Source organism: Colletotrichum scovillei (genome assembly GCF_011075155.1).
Source record: "Colletotrichum scovillei strain TJNH1 chromosome Unknown Contig00010, whole genome shotgun sequence".
Lineage (NCBI taxonomy): Eukaryota > Fungi > Ascomycota > Sordariomycetes > Glomerellales > Glomerellaceae > Colletotrichum > Colletotrichum scovillei.
This window is the reverse complement of record NW_023336268.1, coordinates 854349-876719: the sequence shown is the minus strand read 5'-3', so window position 1 is coordinate 876719 and position 22371 is coordinate 854349. Positions and strand designations below refer to the sequence as shown.

At 52.4% G+C, this 22371-nt stretch overlaps 7 protein-coding genes across 7 annotated transcripts; 6 read left to right on the top strand and 1 right to left on the bottom strand.

Annotated features, from left to right (window-relative positions):
* The first annotated feature begins 685 nt into the window (after nt 1–685).
* Nucleotides 686–1763, top strand: HER10_EVM0006821 (uncharacterized protein). The gene is made up of 3 exons (XM_035476395.1): nt 686–1192; nt 1261–1323; nt 1401–1763. The coding sequence occupies exons 1-3, from the start codon at nt 803–805 to the stop codon at nt 1689–1691; spliced, it is 744 nt and encodes a 247-aa protein (XP_035328129.1). The 5' UTR covers nt 686–802; the 3' UTR covers nt 1692–1763.
* Nucleotides 1764–4829: 3066 nt separating this feature from the next.
* HER10_EVM0006290 (uncharacterized protein) lies at nt 4830–7130 on the top strand. The gene is made up of 2 exons (XM_035475880.1): nt 4830–5053; nt 5131–7130. The coding sequence occupies exons 1-2, from the start codon at nt 4957–4959 to the stop codon at nt 6429–6431; spliced, it is 1398 nt and encodes a 465-aa protein (XP_035328071.1). The 5' UTR covers nt 4830–4956; the 3' UTR covers nt 6432–7130.
* Nucleotides 7131–7893: 763 nt separating this feature from the next.
* On the top strand, nt 7894–10455 carry HER10_EVM0006374 (ZIP zinc/iron transporter). Its single transcript, XM_035475960.1, has one exon. The coding sequence runs from the start codon at nt 9075–9077 to the stop codon at nt 10221–10223; it is 1149 nt and encodes a 382-aa protein (XP_035328082.1). The 5' UTR covers nt 7894–9074; the 3' UTR covers nt 10224–10455.
* Nucleotides 10456–10953: 498 nt separating this feature from the next.
* Nucleotides 10954–12704, top strand: HER10_EVM0011990 (40S ribosomal protein S19). Its single transcript, XM_035481395.1, has 4 exons — nt 10954–11094; nt 11576–11639; nt 11702–12007; nt 12068–12704. Exons 1-4 carry the CDS (start codon nt 11062–11064, stop codon nt 12115–12117), a joined length of 453 nt encoding a protein of 150 aa, XP_035328567.1. The 5' UTR covers nt 10954–11061; the 3' UTR covers nt 12118–12704.
* Nucleotides 12705–13899: 1195 nt separating this feature from the next.
* Nucleotides 13900–16797, bottom strand: HER10_EVM0003614 (uncharacterized protein; the record flags this gene model as incomplete). The annotated part of the gene is made up of 3 exons (XM_035473284.1): nt 13900–13921; nt 15589–16319; nt 16384–16797. 3 exons carry the CDS (start codon nt 16795–16797, stop codon nt 13900–13902), a joined length of 1167 nt encoding a protein of 388 aa, XP_035327811.1.
* A 1172-nt stretch (nt 16798–17969) lies between these two features.
* HER10_EVM0009123 (thioesterase superfamily protein) lies at nt 17970–19121 on the top strand. Its single transcript, XM_035478622.1, has one exon. It carries the CDS (start codon nt 18062–18064, stop codon nt 18563–18565), a length of 504 nt encoding a protein of 167 aa, XP_035328319.1. The 5' UTR covers nt 17970–18061; the 3' UTR covers nt 18566–19121.
* A 277-nt stretch (nt 19122–19398) lies between these two features.
* On the top strand, nt 19399–21342 carry HER10_EVM0010439 (C6 zinc finger protein). The gene is made up of 2 exons (XM_035479899.1): nt 19399–19678; nt 19742–21342. Exons 1-2 carry the CDS (start codon nt 19575–19577, stop codon nt 21264–21266), a joined length of 1629 nt encoding a protein of 542 aa, XP_035328435.1. The 5' UTR covers nt 19399–19574; the 3' UTR covers nt 21267–21342.
* Nucleotides 21343–22371: the final 1029 nt, after the last annotated feature.

Sequence of the window (22371 nt, the reverse complement as noted above, 5' to 3'; positions counted from 1 at the left end):
CTCTGTGTGTCTAAAAGCTTCGGTTCGTAATGTTCAAGTTGATTCAAATGATGTGGTGAAAAGTTTCCTAATTCGGTAATCGGAGCCGTTAAACGTGTTGTCTTAAAATCCGGCACCGGGGAAGTGGGGTAAGAACGGCAACTCAAAGACTCTTTGTTCGCCGCTTTCCTCGGCCACATCACACCGATCCATCTGCAGGGACCAACAGCGTTGGCTAGAACATGCCATCGCGTAAGCTTACCCCAATACTCAGACCGCGGGGTTCTCTTTGACTCATGCAAGGGCTCAAAGCGGAAGCTACATTGGAGGACCCGCAAAGGCCAGCTGGACGGACAGCGGAGGCTAAGCTTCATCAAGGAAACATTGAGAAGCATGACCAGCCCATCTGGAAGGCAGGGCGCGTATGGCAGATGATAAACTTGCTCATAACTGGTGGACGCAGAGCGCCATACGATAGATAACACGGACCAAGCATCATTTCATGACTAATTCTATGGATTCGGAGCGCCTCGTGATTAAGCTTCCAGCGTCCGATTCTCGGAGATGTGTCAAGTGGATGCTCCGAGTTTAGCCGGCCCACCTTGCCGGGCTGGTGGAGCGCGCTTAGCTTATCTGTGAGTCCGAAACTCCGACGGCTTTGAGTCAAGAACACGGAGCAGTCCACTTCATTCGTATCAAGAGTGTCTCGCACCGCAACACCGACACATCTCGAACTTGACTTCACTCCTCATAGACTTAACACTACACAAACTTTAAAACAGACGAAACAAGGGACGCTTAAGAACACACATCACGGATAAACATGGGTTCATTACCACAAGCAACACCTTTCAGGGTCGCCATCGTCAAAGCCTACGAGATCGACGAGCCAAAGCACAGGGGAATGTTGCAGTCGTTCCGAGATAATGTCCTGCAACAAGTTCCAGATGCAATCATCGACGCATATCGACCAATGAAGGAAGATGGCCACCTTCCAGCGCCTGCGGACTACGATCTCATCATTATTACCGGCGGACTGAGCAACCTGTGCCAGACGACTTATGAGCCCTGGGTCGACACCACGCTGGAATGGATTCGACAAGTGGTGGGGCAGCAACACATCACCAAAACCAAGCTACTCGGAATCTGCTGGGGTCATCAGGCAATTGCGACAGCTCTTTCTGGCAAAGTCGGTAGCTTTGAACATCCAAGAGTGAGTATTGAGGAACAGCGCAGGAAACCTGTAGGCTCTAAAAGGCAGATGCTAAGCAAATTCTCTAGGTTGGCGTGGAAGTTCTCACTCTAAATGATGATGGTAAAGCACTTTTTGGCAAAGAGGCGCTGGTAAGTTCCCTCCGCAGCATATCACCCACCCATGGTCAATGCCCAGGTTCCTGTCGTTAAGACCTCGATCTCGTTAGAAAATCACAAAGTTCCACAAGCGCTTTGTGCAAAACGTGCCCAGCGGCTTCAAGCCATTGGCACCTGAAAACGAAATTCTCATGTCCGACTCTGGTCTTGTCTTATCGCTTCAAGGCCACCCAGAGATTTACGGCGAGCTTTCCAGGCAACTTTTCGAGATGAACGTTCCATATTACAGAGCTACACTGCCAACCGAGGATGATCTTCAACGATACTACTCTGAGATGTCCTCGAGTGAGCAGGACGCAAAGCTCATATTCCACAAGGTAACGGAATGGGCGCAGTCATGATTTCTTCGATATTTAGACATGAGACTTTTAGATATGATTGCATGAAGCATAGATTTAATCAATAAAGACCACAGAGTTTCCCGTAATTAACAGAACGCATTCAATTCCGATGAAATGAACAAAGATGAATCTTTGATATTGTTTGGGGAATTAGGTGATCAAGAAGATCACAGTTTCAGATCGTTATCCTCTAATCTAGCGTATTCTTGTTGAGCTTTGATAGCAACATGATGTCCCCATGGCCCACCTGCTGACTTCAGTAAAGCAATAGCTCTACGATGCGTCTCGGGATGACGGCAGTACGCAGCGGTGTAATAGAAGATCGCAACGGCTCCTATGTCAACTGCTATCTTCCGACTCTCAATGTCATCCAGAAAGGTAGAGAGTTTCTTTATGAGCCCATTTAAAGAGGCCGGCTCCGAAGAGAAAGGCGATAGAGAAATCATTTCTGTGATAATGCGCCATACTTTTAGTATCTTTACGCAGGGATTGGAGGCCAATTGCGGCTGTTGTGAGATGAAGAGCGCAAATTTGTCGGACCATTGACGCAATGGTTCCGCCACGACCTGGTGCGTTCTCCCTTTGGATCCTGCGACTTTTGGCGGAGCCATGAGAACATAAGTCAAGAGGTCGAGCTGAATATTCCGAGCGTGAGCGACACTGGAAAACTCAGGCATTATTTGCTCCGGGGCTCGGACTATCTTGGGTGGCACACTGGGTGGTATCGGCAACATCCTTGATTGCAAGACCAAAATATGAAAGATTGGTTTGATCTGACTCCGTATCAGGTGGCCTTCTGGCGATCCAAAGGTGGTGGTAGATGATGGGGCGCTATGGGATAACCACGTTGATAGGATATTGAAGCTGCTTGTGAGATGTCGAACAGCGTCCTGATAGCCCCCGCGCAGCCACTCGAACATTATACCGAGGATAGAACACACGAGCGTAATCTCGAGAGCTGACCATCCTCGATGGGTCATATGCGTGTTGAGGAGACTGACAGCTCTCGTGTACTCTGCTTCGGCGTATTTATACAGGCTGACGGCATTCGAGTCCGAGTGTTGTGCGAGGCCAGACTTCAAAGACTCGTGGAGTGAACCAATGGCAACGAGCATTTGATGGACACATTGTTCTCGGTAGCTTAGTTGCAGGATGGTGGTGCTCCAGAACTCCACGTCAAAGTATCCAGCAAATTCAGGGGCCGAGTGTCCTTGATAAAAGTTGATCCAGCGACCGGTTTGCGGGGCTGGCTGATAGATGGCATCGTTAGGATTGGGTCGCGGTACGATTGACACGTATGCGCTTTTTGCGAGGAGCGAACTGCGCCTTTCATTATTCGAATCTTCGACAAAGTCGCAGACCCTTCCCGTAGAACTACATCGAAGGCATGAGGGTCGTTCCATGCCGCATCTCACGTGGCGAAATCTGTGCCGGAAGAAGATTCACTTAGCTTGCAAATTCACGCTGTTCTCAAGCGCCTTGTCGGCGCAGCATATGGACCGCGTTGATGGAAACATGGCCAGCCAACAACTCGGCTCACTTACCGGCAAGTCGCGCAGCCAAGACGAGTGCGGGTATGTTTGGCCCTTTTTCGTGTCACTTTTGGGACAAGTTGATCGCTGTTGGCGTCTTCGTTGGAGACTGTGTTTGCGTTGGTCGGACTGTGCCTTTTCAGGGGCGCTAACAATACCATGTTTGTGTTGGTTGCGCCGGCAATTGTACGGCGTGGGGGGGGGACTGCGTCAAGGGCTCAGGCTCTTTGAGATCTCGAGATTCCCTAAAGCGGGAAAATAGTCATCTTCCATATGATTCACTGAGTTTGAGAGGAAAAGGAGCAGGTGAAGATATTGAAGGTACGGTTGAAGCTGAGTTACCGGTCGTTGAAGACCGTCCTTGCGGAAGCAATGCCTCAGCCCCGCTTCTTCCGCAAACATTGGTTATCGGCCGACCATGGGCATTTCTCATTGGTTGGAACGAGCATCAAGTCCAATCACACCTGTAAATCGATAATATCAGGATCCACATCTTGTTGGACGGCGTTCTGCCCTGCGAAACCAAGGAACGGCGAGACATCGCGCATCGCGGGCATTGGCCGTAGGCCCCAGTCCCATCGGTGCGGAGGATTTGCCAAGTGCCCATCGTGTTTCCATGTGCTGTGCCTCTTCAGGAACTAAACCGGATGAAGCAAGACAGAATCCCAAGCATACGACCTGTGAGGACTGCCGTACGTGAAGGCGCGATGTTAAAAGCCTTGGGCACGCCACACTACGAGTAAACTCAAGGAGGAAATAATGTTCAAACTGGCTCTGAAACTCCAAAGCATTGAGATCTTTTCTCCGTATGGAGAGTCCGAATAAGAAATTCTTCATCTAAACGTGGATGCGAGGGCCGCCATTCATCCATCTTATGATTGATTACCTTAGAGAGATCGTAAAGCTTGCGGATTTAATTGGCGACAACTTGCGACTGGTTGCCATAGTCATTGAAAAATAAACGACTTTGATTGGAACAAGCAGACTAATCCAGACCGGACATCCCAAGAGCTCTGCATTTCTAGAGGGTGCATTTATCATTTTCTAATTTCTGGCTGCTGGACTCGCGACTGCGGACTTCTATGAGAAAAGGGGAAAAGGCAAGTGATCTTAGCCTTGAGATAAATCCTGCGAAAGACGAGGCCGGACCAAATTGCGTGACGGGACTCCCTCACATGATCGGGAGGCAATGCAAGCCATCGTCATCCGTATCGCCAGCAAAAGAAGAAGAGGACAAGGTTCAAGTCCTGTTCAAGGTGTTGATGGTCAGAAGCACCAATCGGGAAACATCCATGCTTGTACATGGAGCTGTTGCACAGAACGATAAGGTAAGGTGGAGTATAGAAGATAGAATACTCGGCTTGGTCATGAACATCCGCCCTGGTTATAGCAAACGAGAATTTCGAATCGAAACGTATCTATTGTCTCAATTGGAACTAAGATGTTCCTTAGATAACTCGTCAAGAGCTATGCCCTTGTCTTTGCTCAAGTTCTACCTCAACCTCGCATGATGAGTGAGCCGGCTTATATAATCAAAATGCACCGGACCCACTCCGAGTAGCCGGCGATGCCAGAACTTCCCCTGCCCAGAACCAAGCGATCGTCATAGGAGCTACATCCAGCATCCATTCGCACAAAACCTTCCAGCGCTAAGGTACTAGACAAATGTCTTTGCGACAATAGCAAGTCGTGAGCCCGTTGCTCTGTGAGGCGATCTTGAACATCCGCCCACCATGCGCGAGTTCATGAGCTACGTGCAGAGCGCGTTCTACGACGCCACCGGCTGGAACCGCGACAACTCGTACTCGACGCTCAATGCAACCGCAGATGGTAGGCTTGACGAAATGCGCAGAGCTCACTTGGGGAACTGCACATTGGACCAGCACTAACATGAAGGGCATCGGCAGCACTCCTCAACTTCCCAACACCGCAGGGCCTGCGCCTCACACTCTCATCTCTCGCGACCCCTCACTTTGCGACATCATACCAGCTCGGCTCCGTAGGCGTAGTCGACGGCTCCATCTCCTACCTTTACTCCTCCGTGCCCCTCCGCGCGCACCTCACCCCGCAATCCGATGCCGTACCATTGCCGGCGCTGCTGCGCTCCTACCGACCGCTCGCCGACCTCCCGCCCCGAACCTCGAAGCCTTACCCCCTCCTTAGTCCAGCCGCCGCCTCCCTCCTCTACGGCCGTTTGTACCTCCCTGAGTCCATGCTCGAGGCTCTCGTCGTGAAGAGGATATCCCCCGCGCTGCAACTCCAGCTCAGCGCCGTCTCGGGAAAGTTTCTGCGCAACGGAGGCACCGTCCTGGGACTGGCTCAGTATGACGTCGGCAGGTACGCCATCGAAGGCCTAGGTTCGTCCGACGGCGGCCTGCTGGGCTTCAGAGGCGCATACAACTTTGGTGGTGATACAGAAGATATTCAAGCTCTACGATCGGGCGGCAAGCTGGGCGGACACACGGATGAAGCCAAGGAACGGATCTACGGACGCTTCAGCGCCGGCGGGGAGATCTACTACGGCCTGCTTAACAAGTCGGGCGGTGTCAGTTTCGGCGGACGGTTTGCGACGCTCCCGGAGCACCGCGGCACTCCGCTGACGGCGACAATGACGATCAACCCCCTGATGGGCAACATCAGCGCCAGCTACGCCGTAGTAGCGGGCAAGCACTGCAGTCTCGCGACGAGGATGGACTTCAACGTGTACAGCTATGAGAGCGACTGGTCCGTGGGCATGGAGCTGTGGCGCAAGAACCTGACCCGCAACATCGAGCCCGCGCTCTCGGCCGAGAGCTTTGTCAAAAAGAACCGCAGCTTCCAGGCAAAGCTGGAGTGGAGGCTGGACGACGAGCTGCCCGAGGCACACAAGCTGCAACCGAGGCTCGTCGTGGAAGAGCCAGCGCAAGAGCGGAAGAATAAGCCGAGAGAACGCAGCTTTCAGGCGAAGATGGAGTGGAGATTGGACGATCCTGCGTTGGATGGGACGTTAGAGGCGGCGGCGGCGGATGCCGGCACGGCGGCAGAGTCCAAGGGCGCGGATGAATACGGCAGCGTCATCAAGGCGCGGCTGGACCAGAACATGAAGATTGGGGTCTTGTGGGAGGGGAGGGTCAAGTCCCTCTTGTTCAGTCTCGGCAGCGCCATCGACCTGCGCAAGCTCGACTCGCCGTTCCGCACGGTGGGCGTGGAAATCCAATTTTCATCATGAGATGGAGTCAATGGGCATTTTGGCCATATTACAACGTACCCACCGGTAATCTTCCCCGATGCGACGTTCTTCCCGACGTCTCGGTCGCAGAAACAGGCAGTTGGCGCGTGGCAGAAGTTCCCGGCATCCTGGCACGGCTGCACACTCGAGATCCTTAGCACCTGAAAGGTTGAGTTTACTAGTACTGCGTACTACCTGTCAAGGTTGGACTCGACAGATCCCGGCTTCGTGGCTACGGGTCTCCTTGAACACAACCCGAGGTGACGCCGCAGCTATCGATGCAGGATGGCGTCGGGAGGGCCGTGGTGGCTGCATGAAATAGGAGGAGGAGAATGCGACGTCGCCTTTGATACTTGTTCTCTCGGAAATGTTAGCCGAGAGGCAAAAGTAGGACTCAGAAGCGGCACTGGGCCTCGAAGTCTCTGATGACTTCCGAAAGTAATGAGACTGGTCGATGGGGTTCTTCATGACGATATCATGAACGGAAGCAAGCGACCGGCTTGGCTGAAGCTTAACTAGCAGAAACGGCTTGGGCCAAGCTTTCTTGGCGGTGGATGGAAGCCACCCGCATTCAAAGGGCCATCGGGCGTAGAATTATCTGTACCACTCTTGGAGATGTGAAGAGGATCTTCCCACTTCACTGAAAGAAGTCGTGCTCGGGCTTGTCGTACTGTAGATGGGTGGCAGATTGGAGGAGAGCTGAACACCAGTTGCCTCTTAGAATGTCTCAACTCATTCAGCCGTAACATATTACACGAAAATTAATCCCCAATCAATGTTCATGATTATGGTTTAACTATGTCGGTGTTTTGCCCCTTTCGAGCAATACCAGCAATATCAGCGATATCCCTCACCATTGGATGAGTACCAAATTACGAGCGCATTCCTCGCAACGTCAAGACATCCCACCTCATTCCTGGATGCTGTCAGCTCCTCAACTGGCACTATCCCTGGTCCGTCGCGCTAGCTCGGCGCGGGTGCCCCACGCCATCAGATTTTGTGCCAATTTATACGGGCTCTCATTGGCCCGCAAGCTGGCCATCAAGGTTCTCCGCACTAGCTTAACCATCAAGGTCCTCACTTTGAAAATCGAAGCAGGTGCGTTGGCGGACCTCCAGTCTTTCTTGCACGATAGTTGCATGTATCTGTGTTGAAAGTAGCTGACTTTGGCGATGCTTCCAACGATCAAAAACTACATGTCCTTGCGCATGATGGATAGAATCATGGAAATTATTTGCAGAATACCTTGCACTGGTCGATTTGCGCTGCTCTATCTTCGTTTCATGAATGCGGAAGCTGCAGGGGAGCAGGTGCTGGGTTGTCTTTGATAAGAAACCCGTGAGGTAAGAACAAGGTGCGAAAGTGGATCTGCATCGACGTTTGGCCATCAAGGTCCTCACTTTCCATTTTGCGCATCCGCCTGTGCCCGTCCCTGCGCCTTCCGCCCGCGCCTGACACCCGTGCCGCTCTGGTCAACCGTTCCTGGGTCTTTCCAAGTTCTCTCTGCGCACTCGTCTTTTGCCCAAGGTACCTCTTGCTCGGTATCACCGTCAACCTCGAAAGTGAACCGTCAAAACTCTAAACATTGGACAGCTTTTCTCGTCCGTCCAACGATCGTTTCGAGGCCACCGACTTGTTCAGACGGGTTCCCTGCACGTCAGGATATCGTTTTCGTACCTCGTCGTCTAATAGTTCCCTCTCGTAGAATTTCTTTTTAGTACCTCATCTATCAGACGCCATGCGATAGAACATCGATCGAGTGTCCCAAAGAAAAAACAGCACACAGCAATCCACCTTGACGTCTCCCTTTGATCAGCCGCGCCATACCAAAGAACCACAGAAACACCACCACCGGACAGAAGAACCGAAACAAGATATTCCCTCTTCCTTTGGTCTGCAAGGTGCCGGGTTTCCCGCTTGCTTTTGTGGTTCGTCCGTCCTCGTCGAGTCCACCCTGGCTGTTTAAGCGGGGGGTCCCTCCGTCCTCTTATGCCATCCTAACCCCCCTCCGCGACCGACGACCATCCGGGTTCTCGACACATCTTGCAACGCCGTCCCACGCCGCGCAAGTTCGCAGCCACCGTAGCCCACTCGCCCTCCCTCTCTCCGAGAATCGACAAAGAGAATTCCGATTCTTCATCGTCTCCATCAGAGTATCCCCTGCACTTGGCGCATAATATATACTGCCCAGCGCCTGTCTCGGAGCCTCAATTCTCTCCATCTACCAAGACGCCAAGCTGCGAGCCAAGACCTTCGAGGATCCATCTCCCCAGGACGCACACCTCGCCCTGCCGCCCTTCAGCTCTTCGTTGCTCCTCTCTGTCGCCATCTCATTGCGCCTCTCAGACGATTTTGGCCTGTCGTATCACCTCGGTAAACGCATCTAGCCGCCGCCCAACCCAGTTTCTCAGAGACGCACAGGCTTCGAACCCAATCCCCCGGCACTTATCACATATCCCCGGTCGATCGAGAAGCCGTTGCTCCAACCTGTACCACCGGTGGTGCCTCGAGCTCGTCTACCTTGCTGTCACAGCCTTCCGGGTACTTACCTGTCTGCGGTGATTAAGACCAAAGCCTTAAAGCAAGCACCCGTCGCAGGCTCTGCCAGCATCTGTAACGTATTCAGCAAGAAAATCAACAAAGATGAATCCTTTGGAAATGTCAGCGGCGAAGCTCCTCGCCCTCCGCCAAGATGATGGCTCCGGTGCCGATGCCGTCAACGAGTGCGGTGCCGCTGCCGTCGATGTCAGCAACAAGGGGTTGCGTATCGCCTCCATCTTCATCATCATGGTCGCTTCGATGCTTGGCGGCTTCCTCCCTATCTTCCTGGCCAGGACCACTAGAATGCACGTTCCCAAGATGACCTTCTTCATCTTCAAGTATGTCGGTACTGGTGTCATTATCGCAACCGCTTGGATGCATCTGTTGGCCCCTGGTGTCGAGGCTCTGCACAACGAGTGCTTGGAGCCGATGCTGGGCAGCTATGATTGGGCTTTCGCCATTGGCCTGATGACCGTCATGGTCATGTTCCTGATTGAGATGATCGCATCCAACGTCGCCTCGTCTGCTTTCGGCAGCCATGACCACGAACTTGGCCACAGCAACAGCATGGCCACCAAGACCAAGGACATTGGGACCGATGGGACGAGCGCTACCGAGGTTTGCCCCCACGACGTTGACACTGAGAGGGGTGCCGGCTTTGTCGACCCCAAGAAGGTGCCTGGACTTCCAGACGATGTTAGCTACCCGCCCGGTGGAAGGGATCATCTCGGCCATGCTCGCGACCACACCGAAGGAGACAGCCACAACGGCCTCGCTGGCCAGTTGATTGCCATCTTTATTCTCGAATTCGGTGTCGTGTTCCACTCCATCTTCATTGGACTCGTCCTCGCCACCAGCGACGAGCTAGTCGTCCTCCTCATCGTCCTTACTTTCCACCAGTTCTTCGAGGGTCTCGGTTTGGGCTCGCGTCTTGCCACCGCCACTTGGCCTTCCCACGGCCGCTGGTGGCCTCACATTCTCGCCATCATCTACGGCCTGTCGACACCCATCGCTATTGCCGTTGGTATTGCCGCTCAGCCGAACAGCGCCAAGACCCAGACTCTTGTCAACGGAATTTTCGACTCTATCAGTGCCGGTATTCTGATGTACACGGGTCTGGTTGAGCTTCTGGCCCACGAGTTCATGTTCAACCCGCAGATGAGAAACTCACCGCTCAAGGTGCAGCTCTTTGCGTTTGGCTGTGTCGCGCTCGGTGCTGGTGTGATGGCTGTCTTGGCCAACTGGGCCTAGGTGTGACGGATTGACCATGACGGACGTTGTGTGCAAACGAACGATGTAGAATTGGTGAAAACGGAACTGGAAATGGTAAACGGATTATGGGGGCAATCGGTGAAAATGATACCTGGGTCGGTGAGCCTGTGTTTAGTGCACGGTGTGGAACATTACTTTCGGAGGCATTTTGGATTTTGCATTAGGAGGAGTTTTGCATACGCCTCTCAGTCAGGCATATAATGGGATAGTGATAGAATGAATGTTTGCAATCGCAAATGCTTTGAGTTGAAAGTTGGCACTGGTCATACTGTGATTGCATATGAGGTTGCTCTGAAGATGTGATAACTATCGACCACCGTGGCCGATCGTGCTGTAGTCTGAGACCTCTACTTCGTGACAGCTCAAAATACGACGAGAGCCTGCAAGCTTCGGCGGTCATGGACTCATGCAGAGAGTTTCTTCCCATGTTTCCTTGTCATCAGAGTGAGGCTCTGGTGTCTCGAGCATGAGCCCCTCATTGAGTCGAACATTGGCCCCACATAGAATGGACCTGGACCTGAAGTATTAGATAATCAGCGCTCGGACCCGATGAAACGCCTCGGTGACTCGGTGTGGCTAGGTAACGGGCAAAAAGAAAAGTAGAATATTTTTTGCAAAGATAACGCACGTGATCTACCGCCCCGCAGGGCAGGAAGCCCTGCGCCAAGCTCCGGGAACCACCAAAAATTTACCATCGCAACTTTCGTGCACTTGTGCCTCTCGATCTGTTGACCGACCGACCTCATCGCCAAATTTATCGCCCAGCGCCGCACCCAGTCCACCCTTCTCCCCCCAATACCCAACCAATACCGCAAAAATGGCCGGTGGAATCAACGTTCGCGATGTCGATGTAGGTTAACACCACGTTCTTCTCCATCTGGAGACCTCTCAGCCGAAACCCAAAAACGAAAAATCGCAAGATTTCTTCGAACACTCGAATTGCGACCAAGATCACCACAAAAGTACTTTCCGATGACACCGCACTGTCCACGCCACATCCTCGACAGCCCTTTGCGCCGCCACTGCACTCCGGTCACGATCTCGCGAGTACACCCCGAAGCTTGATCTACATCCAGAGGTTGTTGAAATAGACCCTCTTGGTGCGTCTTGCGGATGTCGCGACCATGACACATGGGGGAGGAAAGAGAGATGCGAAGTGACGACAGGAAGTGCGAAGCAGGCCGGGCTCATCGAGTTGTGGAGGACATGTCGGCGAGGATTACAATTGGGAGAGCAGGGACACAATTTGAGGATACGGAGCAGGCGCGAGGGAGTCGAAAGACTTCTGATGACGGAATCATGCTAATTGGTAATCTTTTTCTCCGGTGCAGGCGCAGAAGTTCATCAACGCGTACGCCGCTTTCTTGAAGCGTCAGGGCAAGCTGCCCATCCCCGGTATGTCCAATCCACACTATCCCTCCATTGTCAACTCGTCGCTGACCAATGTCCGCCATCAGGTTGGGTTGATATCGTCAAGACCGGCCCCGCCAAGGAGCTCCCTCCCCAGAACATTGACTGGTTCTACGTCCGCGCCGCCTCCGTCGCCCGCCACATCTACGTCCGCAAGACCGTCGGTGTCGGCCGCCTCCGCAAGGTCCACGGCTCCGCCAAGAACCGCGGTGTCCGCCCCTCCCACCACGTCGACGCCTCCGGCTCCGTCGACCGCAAGATCTGCCAGGCTCTTGAGAAGATCGGTGTCCTCGAGAAGGACGAGGAGAAGGGTGGCCGCCGCATCACCCAGTCCGGCCAGCGTGATTTGGACCGTAAGTTGCCTTTCTACATATATGTCTGGTCAGAGCATCTATGCTAACGTACCATATCAGGTATCGCCCAGACCACCGCTGAGGCTGAGGAGGAGGAGGATGACGAGTAAATTATTCCCCAACACGATTTAAAAAGTTGTTTGCGGTAAAATAAAATGAGGTTCCGGGTCATGGCTACGGCAATGGGCATTGGGTTAGGCGTCTGAAAATGGATTACGGGTTTCATGATTGCAACATTTGGAACCACACCCAAATTCAAGTTCCGTCTTTACCTGGTGCTTTGATACTCTCTTGACATGTAGTGTGTGTGCTTCACACCCCGCAGAATCCACGTCGGACCTTACGTCATCTTCTCACTGCTGTCGCTCCTTCCTGCGTGACAAGATGCTTCGTGAGTTAAGGCGTGGCTCCGTGGTGTGATCGTCTTTCATACCCTGCTCACCATCAAATCTCATGCTCATCCACTCCGTCGCCGACACGCTCGTGATTGACGCGGTGGCACACTCCTTCCTGCCTCGAATGATCGTTTCACTCACTTCACTGCTTGAATTCAGCCAAGTGAAGACGCCAGTCTCAGGTTGAATATCTCCGGTTCAATAACACGTCCACGGTCACCAGCGCTTCAACGCTTGTCACCACCTGCCGCCTGATACCAAGATCCTCACCTCATCCACGCCTTAGTCTTCCATCCTCCCGGCACTTCTTTTTTTCGTCAGCCTGTCGCTATCCTTCGGGCCTCACCAGTCCATCCCAGAACGCATCGCAACTACGCGCAGTCACGAACTCGAGTCTCATTACAGCAACTGCACCAGCTCACTGACCTCGTTCCTTTCAATCGATACCTTTCTTTCCTCATCCTTTCGCAGGTGTTCTATGTACAACCTGGCCGCTCTCACTTCTGTCACGGATCTTCTGCAGCTACAAGTCTTCGCTGCTTGTTCCACTTGGAGTACCAACTTAAGCTGCTTCAACATCTCATGCTCTTTTCTCAGGTTTGTTGTTGTTGACCTGCCCGGTCTGCTTGGTAGGCTCTCTCATACCCCGTACCTTCCTTCCTTCCTTCGCCTACCTCTCACGCCTATCGCGCTCGCGACGCGTCGAGCTTCTCCTTCACTGCTTTTCTTCAATATCGAGACTACATCACTAACTTGAGGCAAGAGCACATATGGGAAACCTCTTCTCACAGTTTGAGCCCCTTCTTCAACTCCAATTCATCGTACTGGAACGGACGAGTTGTCACCAAATAATCAAGCTGTCTGCTCAACAACACTGGCCGAACCAAGCAAACAACATGAACTACATTGTTCGTTCCACCGCTCAAGGTGCTGCCAGCACTGGAGAGGAGCGGAGTTCTTCTAGTCCAGGTAAGATACCCTATTCGTCTGCCACGCACATGCACTGAGCTTACATCTCATTCAGTCATCATCTTAGAACGAAGATCGTGTGACATTGCGGTTCCTAGTGTTGAGGCTCACCGCAAAAGCCTACCATCCACTCCTGATCGCACGTGCGCCGGTGGTTCAGAGAAGCTGGAGCAGAACGATATCGATACCGCCCCCAAGAGAGAATATGTTACCGAAGATGATTCCACCACCCAGTCGCCCGGGAACATCTATTTCTTCAAGAGAATGGTAGACGGACGTCCTCACTTCGACGCTCTGCAAGAGGTTGATCCAGGCCAAACGCGGCTGAGTGACGAGCAAGCAAAGACTGAGTTCGCGCTTTGGGAAACCAGAGAAGGCGACTTCATATACAGGCAGTCCGGGACCGACTTTCGAGTGCTGAAGTGTATCGGAAACGTCGAGTATCGCGGCGAGGAAGGAGACACCCAAGTGAAGCACAAGTTCGCCACCAAAACCTTGGGTTTCATCGCCATTCGAGGTACAGATTCTTCATTGGATGTTCTCAAGCTCGCTGTGAGCGGCACGTCATTCATTCCTCTCCGGGAGTCGAGGGACAACTTCCTCTACCATGCGCGATGGCACCGACGAGTGAAGAGAATGGCTCGACACCTCGGTCTTAACCTGCGAACCTTCTACGATGGCGCCGGCAAGCCGATGACGGCAGAGAATTGCGGCAATTGGAGGGCCGGTCATATTGAAAAGAAACTCGCCACATACATGGTCTATGCGATGGTGTTAGCCCACGATATCAAGCCAGTAGACAGCCACGACATTTCTCTCAAGGACTTGAGTCGACTTCGCAAACGCCTCCGAGACCAAGGTCTCGCGCCTCACTACGAAATCCATATCAGCAGAGCGCCGTGCGGTACGCCCCAGCGCCCCGGTCAATGCATCCCGTTCGTCAGAAAGCTGGGCCGGGCGGCGGGCATCAAATTCACGGTTCATTCTTAGGAGAACAACCTGATCCTTGATGGCTCGGTACCTCACAGACCCAGAACACGACCGGTGAATAAGGAACTCTCCGCTCTTCATTCTCAAGAGTACCTTGCTGTCTCCAGTCTCAGCAGCGACTACGACAGCGAGGAGGAGGATCTGCTAGTTCACCTTGCCGAAGCCGAGGGCCGCAAAGACGACATTGTGTATGACGGATTCGAGATAGCAGAAGACGAGCCTCGCACCTACGATGCTCGAGCTGCAAATGAAGATGAGGCCGAAACAACCGACACGAATTCCTCTCCCCTGCCTCAGCAGCACATTCCCCCTAGAGTTGCGACCAAGTTTGGCGAGAACCTGCGGGCGAAATTTACTCGAAAGGAGAAGCACACCACAGAATCGACCCCCGAGACTACCGAAAGCACTAAGAGTGTCGAAGAAATCGAGCGAGAACTGTCTTACGTTGATCTCGACCACCCTCCTTCGCAAAGCCAATACTGGGAGGCTCCTGCTACCGCGTCCACCGATGTAGCACGGCCGGTGCGCAGAGGTGCATCAAAGGCCGACTCCAAAATGAGACGGTCTCTCAAAGTGAAGAAGAGGAGGGCAATGGCGCTCGGGAAGAAGCATTCAGGTAATACCCAGACGCAGAACGCTGTGCTTTTAGGCTGCTGGCTGACAGCATGCTGGACCAGGGGGCTCTGTTTTTGCGGCTCGCCTGGGGGCGATGCTCGGCTCAAGTCAGCGGATTGGTTGATGCAGCTAGCAGATTAGTTGCGCCGTAAATCAAGTGTCAAAGGATGGCTCTAACGATTGGGATTTTGAGACTCTCTTGGTGGAATTCTTCTGTCTTTTGGAGTTGGAATTCGAATTGTTTGATGGCCATGCCGCTCTGACGGCTCGGGATTGGGTTATGGAAGTACGGGAAGTTGAGTAGGTTGCCTTCAAGGAGGACAGTGATTGGGTTTCCTCATGTAAGACTATTACAATTTGGAAGGTTCGCGACTACTGAGGAAGACGCAATAGTATCACAGTCCAGCAGACAGCAGAAAGACTGATATGTTAAACTAACTCGTCCTCTTGATTTTTTGTTGTCTTTCAATCACGAAGACAGCAAAATTACATCGAAGACTCTGCTTTCAGAAATCAAGAGCTTTCATTGCCTAAACTCGAGACTTTAATCTAAGTCGTTCCCCAAACTTGTACAACAACCAAACAGCAGGGATAAAGGCAACTCCTATAAACCCAAGAATCGAATTGCCCCATCCATCACCCACAGCTTCATACAACTTCCCTCCGCAAAGCGGAAGCAATCCCCCACCTAAGCTACGCAACACGGTGCTCGCGGCAACCGCGCTGGCAGCATGCTCGGTGAAGGCATCGACCAAGTACGAATTGATGGACATGAAAATGAGGATGGTACCGACTCCCACCAGGAAGGTGCCAACCAGCGGCACCATGAAATGAATGTTGTACTGCGAGGTCCAGCCATACAGAAACAAGCCGATCGGGACTAAAAGGCTGCCTGGTATCAATGGCGGAAGTCGGTATTCGGGCTTCATCTCTCCTTTGCCGGCCATGGCTTTTACAAGCTTGTCGGAGAGAGCTCCGAGGGCTACGTTTCCTACAATATTTCCGATGCCGAAGCCCAAGTAAGTAAGGCCGACATCGCCTTTACTGAGCCCATATCGGCTCATGAATGTCGAGGTCATGGTGGTGAAGATGATGTAGATGAAGCCGTAATTGCCTGCGGCGCAGGTAGAGAGAGTCAGAACAATGGGTGAATAGATAAGAAGTCTGGTCGGTCGAATGATTGCGTTCAGGAATGTGGCCCGCGGGGACTTTCTGGATGCCAAAACAGATGATATCTCCGGGTTTCCGTATTTCTTACGTAGTCCTCGAGCTTTCCGTTCTAGTAGAGTTGGATAATGAGTTTCTCGGAGCAGTAGTAGCGTAGCGATGTAGATCGCTCCCATCTGTTGCACATCTCGTCAGTTATGAAATCCGATTGATATTAACTTTATACTCTTGGGCGCATACCGCAATTGCTAGGAACCAAAAGTTCCACCGCCAACCGGTAGCCGCCGATAGGTAGCTTCCAACTAAGGGTCCAATGGCCGGACCTAGAAGTACCGGCAGGTTCCAGACAGCAAGGCCCTTGCCTCGTTCTTCCTGGATGAATAAATCTGAGACGCTAGCTGGGCCGATAGCCAACGGGCAGGAACCAACGAGGCCAGTGATGAGACGAAAGACGATGAGCATCGGTAACGAAACCGACAGTGCGCAAGCAACGTTGGCTAGGATGAAGAGGAGGGAGTTGACGTGGTACAGAATGAGCCGGCCGTAAAGCTCGCTCAACGGTCCGTGAATCAAAGGTCCGAAAGCATAGCCAAGCACAAAGATGGAAACACTGAAGGATTCGAGATCCACGTTGGTGGAGTGAAACTCTCTCATTGTCTCGCTTGTACTGGGTGCGAACATTGAAGAGCCGAATGGCCTTGGAAAGAGATTGTCAACATCGAGGCAATGCCATTTTTCGACTCTTGAGTGAGAGAAACTTACGAGATTAGGGTAAGTGTTGATATGAGAAGGACGTTGATCCACTTCTTCGACACTGACCAATTTGTTGGTTTCTCAGCATCGTCATCTCCTTCCCAGTCAACGACAGTTGGAACGCTCGCCCTTTCAGCGCCATTTTCGTCAACTACAAAAGTTGCTGGGGCCGTTTCTGATTTTGCCATCTTGTTAGCAGAAATTACAAGAAGCAGCGTGACTTCATGGCCTTACAAACATCGAGTTTCCTAGCAAACCACGACCATCGTCTTCACTTATACAAACATCGGTCAACGGCAGCGTACAATCATCGGCTGGCCGAGTGGGTCTAAACCGACATCTCGACCTGGCCGGACATAACGGCCTCGAAGGAACCCCTGCTTGCTGACACGGAACTGGCTCCATGCTGGCGAAACCGGTCCAATGACCATCTTGCTAGTTGTTCCACACAACAGCTAGGGCAAATCTGCAACTGACGCCAGCCCAAGTTGGATAGAAGCAGCGCCATGCGAATGTCGTCACTTCGAGCATCGCTCCGACTACATTACTCGTTTTGCAGCCGCGATTGTTTATCCGGATTTACTGTGGCGCCTTTCACCTTGTGTTGTCTTCATTGGTCGCAATTGCCGACGGGCCGCGTTTCTGATATCAAGTATCAACGTCGCTTCGTCAGTCGCCGTTCTGCCAGCTGCATGACCAAGCCCTTCGTGTGTTTGGCTGCGGGTTCTAGCATTTCTTACTGCCCATGATTGGTGAGCTTTGCGGAGAACATGGTTGGCCTCAACCGTTCTTGCTGGTTGCATTCCATTGACTTCCTGGCCACTTGCTGCAAATATGTGACGACATCTCATGGCGGTTTCCTCGTATAAAGAATCTCTAAGTCTTTCCGCTTGATATTTGCTACGGCGTTCAGCGCTAAGCATCATCTAGAGCCACTGATGCATTTCTTCCGCTCCGACGGCAAAAGTGGGACTTTCGGGGCCGACTTCGGACGGAGTCCGCCCGACCGCAAAGAAATCTTTGGCGCACGTGCCTTCGCTCTCGGATTGTGTCACTCAACAACTCAACAGTGTCGTTGACCTCCGGCATCGCGAATCACTTCTGTAACTGAACTCATATCCTGTCATTACCACAGCCTGCAGTCAGAAACTACAAACGCTTCACAATGTCTTCCACGCCATCTCAACCACCACCGGCCACCGGCACCTCTGCGCAATCAGACCCCGCCACCTTCGCTCACATCGAGAACTACATCTCAACCCGCTGCAACGCATCCCCAATCTACGCCTTCCTCTTTAACCCTGGCCTGAAGCTCACTCACGCCTCCAAGGGACTCATCATCGCACGCCTACCTATCACCGCGAACCACTTGAACTCGTCAGGCAGCATCCACGGCAGCGTCTCGGCTACCATTGTGGACTGGGCTGGCGGCTTGGCGATCGCGGCATGGGACCTCCGTGAGGCAACGGGTGTGAGCGTCGATATCAACATCAGCTACCTCTCAGGAGCCAAGTTGGGAGACGAAATTGAGATTGAGGGCAAAATTGAGAAGGTCGGAGGTAGCTTGGCGTTCACCCACGTCAACATCTACAAGGTCAACCCAGCCGACGGGACCAGGGGCGCTACGGTGGCAAACGGAAGGCACACCAAGTTTGTGAGAAGTCGATAAACACTCATGAGAATTGAAAGGATTGCGACTAGTGCTTGGAGACTGGGTACGTTACCCAGGCCCAGGGTACCAAGCGGGCCATCATCACAAGGCGGGCTCATGGCTGCTACTGCTGCGGCCGTTGATGATCGAGCTGGATCGATATTGGCTGGCGCAATGAACTAGATGAATAACTAATAGAAAGATAGATATAAGAATGGCAAGGTTCGTGATAGCTGCCTAAACAAAGTCAGTATCTGAATCCGCTGTTCGGCGTGCCGCGGTTGAAGTTCACGAATCACCAGTGGGCAGATCCCGGAGTTGACTCCTTCTCGTCGGTATGTCATCAGCTCAGCTGGCCGTTGAGATATGACATATTTACGGCCGTTATTGCGGGAACCAGGATCGTCACATGTTGAGGCCAAAGACGTCTGGTTAGGCTAATGTCCATCTACTGGCTCACGCTCAATAGAATCGTATTGGACACAACTCTGGCCCCACACCGTTCGGACTCTGATTTTGTTGTCTGTAGGAAAGTCGACATGGGGGGCAAGAATTTGCCAGCGTGGAATTAACGGAACTGAGCGCCAATATGAAAAATATATCCTAATTCGGATCTCAGCACAGCTATGAGAGGTGTAGTACCGAGGCGGGTTTAAAGGCCGTTGGACAAAAATCAGGTCCGGATTTCGAAGGATCCCAACCGAGCCAGGCAGCAAAATAAAAGAGACCCGTTGCAGCGTTGGTATCGTGGTGTCTGGACGGTAATAATGGTTTGATCTGGCCAGACGTGCGCTAGTGCTTATGTCGGAGGTAACCCTGGCAAGCCCTTACCGGTCAACCGAAAATGTTAACATCACCCGCTTCAGGATGACCATCCTAGCTATCCTTTCGCCTTTTACTTGACATCGTTCTTCATCTCGAAACAATGATACTGACATATAATGAGTGACCTTTGCACCACATAGCACGCGTTAGATCAGCTTAGCGCAACACAACATACAGCTGCAGATTGTTCATTCGAGTCATCATGAATGACCTTCGTCCTCTGATCACAAAGTTTGCCCTCGACTCAAAACCACAACAAGTCCGGGCCAGTAAGCCTAAGGTTCGCAGTGGCTGCGTCACCTGCAAGTAAGTCATATATGGAGAATATACCTTACTCAATCTTAGTAGTGATACTCATGCCACCTCTAGGCTTCGCCGCGTCAAGTGCGACGAGGGCAGACCAGCATGCGCGGCTTGCTTGAAATACCAAGGCCACTGTGGAGGTTACAAAGATAACAAAACCAAACCCTCCAAGTCACCACCCAAGCATCGGTTGCTGTATCCAAAACCGAAACCAGAAAAGACCAAAGTCATCGATGTACTCCTTGAGCCAAATTACTCGACTCTCGTCTTCTCGAGCCAGCTGGAGAAGGACCACTTCGACTACTGGCTATCTTTCACCAATACCGCCATTCTATTCCGGTCCGATCTACTCACACAGATTATCCCGCAACTCTCATGGAACGACCCTGCCATCAAACACGCAGCTCTGGCCGTAGGCGCCGCAGCCCTAGGTGCTACTACGCGAGAACAACGTCTCCTCGGGCGAGGTAGATTCGACTCGGATGCTCTGTTCCACTACACGAAATCGATGAACATCCTCTACTCAACACCAATGTCTCTCGAACGTACGTTGACAGCATGTCTTTTGTTCATCATCTTCGAGTGCTTTCGAGGCAACAAGGCAGCTGGATTGAACCACATCAACCACGGGTCTCGCATCCTTGACCAGTGTCCACCAAGCCAAGGCGCGGAATCGAGCCCTCTGCTGGAAGAAGTAATGACTAGCTTCCAGTATCTGAGTCTCCAATCTTGGACTCACGGAGGATCGCATCCGAAAGAGACAAAGAGCCGAGTACCGTGGTGTTGCCGCGGACGCAAGACGCGGTACGCTGTCGACGAAATGCCCACGAAGTTTGAGACGCTGGAAGCTGCCCGCCGCTGGTGGAACGTCGTACGCCACCACGTCGAGCACCATGCACCGCTGTACACTGGGTTCATAGTCGAGGGATCGACCGCGCCATTACCAGAGAAGCCACCGCCCGAGTACACCTCGCCGAGCTCCCAGGCACGCGTCCGGAGTTTTGTACGCTTCACCGACGCCTGGCACCTTGCCTTCCAACCGCTCGCCGTCAAAGCAGAGACCGGGAAGGAGACGGACTTCAAGAGCTACTACAAGGCCATCAGCCTTAGAATACACTACTTGTACCTCTGGAGCGTGATACGCTGTGCCGGCTGGACCGATGTGGAGGACACCAAGCGCATCACGCCCGCGTTTATGGACATCATATCCATGAGCAGGCAGCTTCTCGAGGTGCACGACGCCGAGAACCGAAAGGGTGCAGAGGCAACAGAAATTTTCACGATCGAGGATGGCCCGACCTGGCCTCTGTGTACTGTGTTCCTCATGTGCACAATGCCTGGAGTGAGACATGCTATCGTCCAGCTTTTCAAGGACTTCCCTCGGCGTGACGGGCTCTGGGATACGAGTGCATTCCTAGTCATCATGGAGTGGGTGAATACGATGGCGTCGACGGGTCGTATTACGAATGACCAGCGGCATGTTGTCGACTGTAATGTTGTCTTTGGCGAGTCCTCCGTGACCGTTGAGAAGCAGCTTTGGGACCCTGTCTTAATGGATTGGGAGAGTCGCAGTGTATGCTTTAGCTACTAGGTACCTGTACGGATTAACTATGAATATCGTTCATCCTCTAAGTGACAGCCTAATGTGACTATGCACTGACAGGGAGAAGGCCGTTGCATCTTGTGACTAAAAATTTCTCAGTACTTTTTGACTTTGACAAGAAACCATGATAAGTCACGTCTTATTCTGGTGTGCTCCGTGCTCTTACTGCTCACGCTGCCTGTCTGATGCCTAGGTGGGCTGCCGGCGGGTGTTGGTCTGCTAGAATTCGTTTGGCACCCGCGGGATCCACGGAGAGACGAAACTAACACAAGTGTGTCAGTCTTCCAACTGCATACAAGATTGACTTAATGGAAGGAGCATCTCGTGGTAAGGCAAACCCTGTATTCTGATGGATTGACTGTATTTGTTTCTTGTATCAACACCGTCCCACCACGTGAAGTCTTAACTCCAGTAGTAGGAGGCCAGCCGAGAAGGAATGATACAGCAACACGGCCTAGTGGAACCAATAGGTGTATTGGTCTATAACCATTTTTAGCTAAGGATATGCAGCAATGGATCTTCTCTAGCAGATAAGTCATCACGGTATCACAAAAAGTGAAAGATTATGATTTTGTGCGTGTAGCCATTGACTCGATGCATCGATGTCTTCGAGGTTCCATCGGTTACCGTCGTCCAATGCGTCAAAATCACAAGCAATGCCCTGTCTCTTGACAGTTTTATTTCGTCCCTTATTTTGACTTTCTAAGCTCTTAGAAAGCTAAGCACATAGAGCGCTTGGTATTGGATGGCAGCTGCCAGAAATAAGCCCTCCGTCTCGTACTGCGAGCGCATCGCTTCGTCCGGATTTTGAAACGCTTTGACACACGCCTGACAACCTGTATCAGACTGCCCCTGTGAGCAGTATTTCACAGTGCCTAGATGAGATGGTGGGAGGTGGGGAGGCGCTGTCTACACCTGTCCCAGTCATGCCACAACTCGCCTACGGCATGCCCGCCTAGAGTGCCACTCAGCAAGTTATTGTTACAAATCTCTGAGCAGCACGGTCCAGTTGCTGGTCAGGTGTCCGCTGCCAGACGTACGACCAAGCTCCTATTGCAGCGCGTGAACTGGAGACTTGGTGTTTCAGGAAGCC

Coding starts and splice junctions, on each gene's coding strand:
- HER10_EVM0006821 (XM_035476395.1), top strand. CDS start 803: ATGGGTTCATTACCACAAGCAACACCTTTCAGGGTCGCCATCGTCAAA. Junction 1,193..1,260: donor GTAGCTTTGAACATCCAAGA/GTGAGTATTGAG, acceptor CAAATTCTCTAG/GTTGGCGTGGAAGTTCTCAC. Junction 1,324..1,400: donor TTTTTGGCAAAGAGGCGCTG/GTAAGTTCCCTC, acceptor CGATCTCGTTAG/AAAATCACAAAGTTCCACAA.
- HER10_EVM0006374 (XM_035475960.1), top strand. CDS start 9,075: ATGAATCCTTTGGAAATGTCAGCGGCGAAGCTCCTCGCCCTCCGCCAA.
- HER10_EVM0011990 (XM_035481395.1), top strand. CDS start 11,062: ATGGCCGGTGGAATCAACGTTCGCGATGTCGAT. Junction 11,095..11,575: donor TCAACGTTCGCGATGTCGAT/GTAGGTTAACAC, acceptor TCTCCGGTGCAG/GCGCAGAAGTTCATCAACGC. Junction 12,008..12,067: donor CGGCCAGCGTGATTTGGACC/GTAAGTTGCCTT, acceptor GTACCATATCAG/GTATCGCCCAGACCACCGCT.
- HER10_EVM0010439 (XM_035479899.1), top strand. CDS start 19,575: ATGAATGACCTTCGTCCTCTGATCACAAAGTTTGCCCTCGACTCAAAA. Junction 19,679..19,741: donor AGTGGCTGCGTCACCTGCAA/GTAAGTCATATA, acceptor TGCCACCTCTAG/GCTTCGCCGCGTCAAGTGCG.
- HER10_EVM0006290 (XM_035475880.1), top strand. CDS start 4,957: ATGCGCGAGTTCATGAGCTACGTGCAGAGCGCGTTCTACGACGCCACC. Junction 5,054..5,130: donor GCTCAATGCAACCGCAGATG/GTAGGCTTGACG, acceptor GGGCATCGGCAG/CACTCCTCAACTTCCCAACA.
- HER10_EVM0009123 (XM_035478622.1), top strand. CDS start 18,062: ATGTCTTCCACGCCATCTCAACCACCACCGGCCACCGGCACCTCTGCG.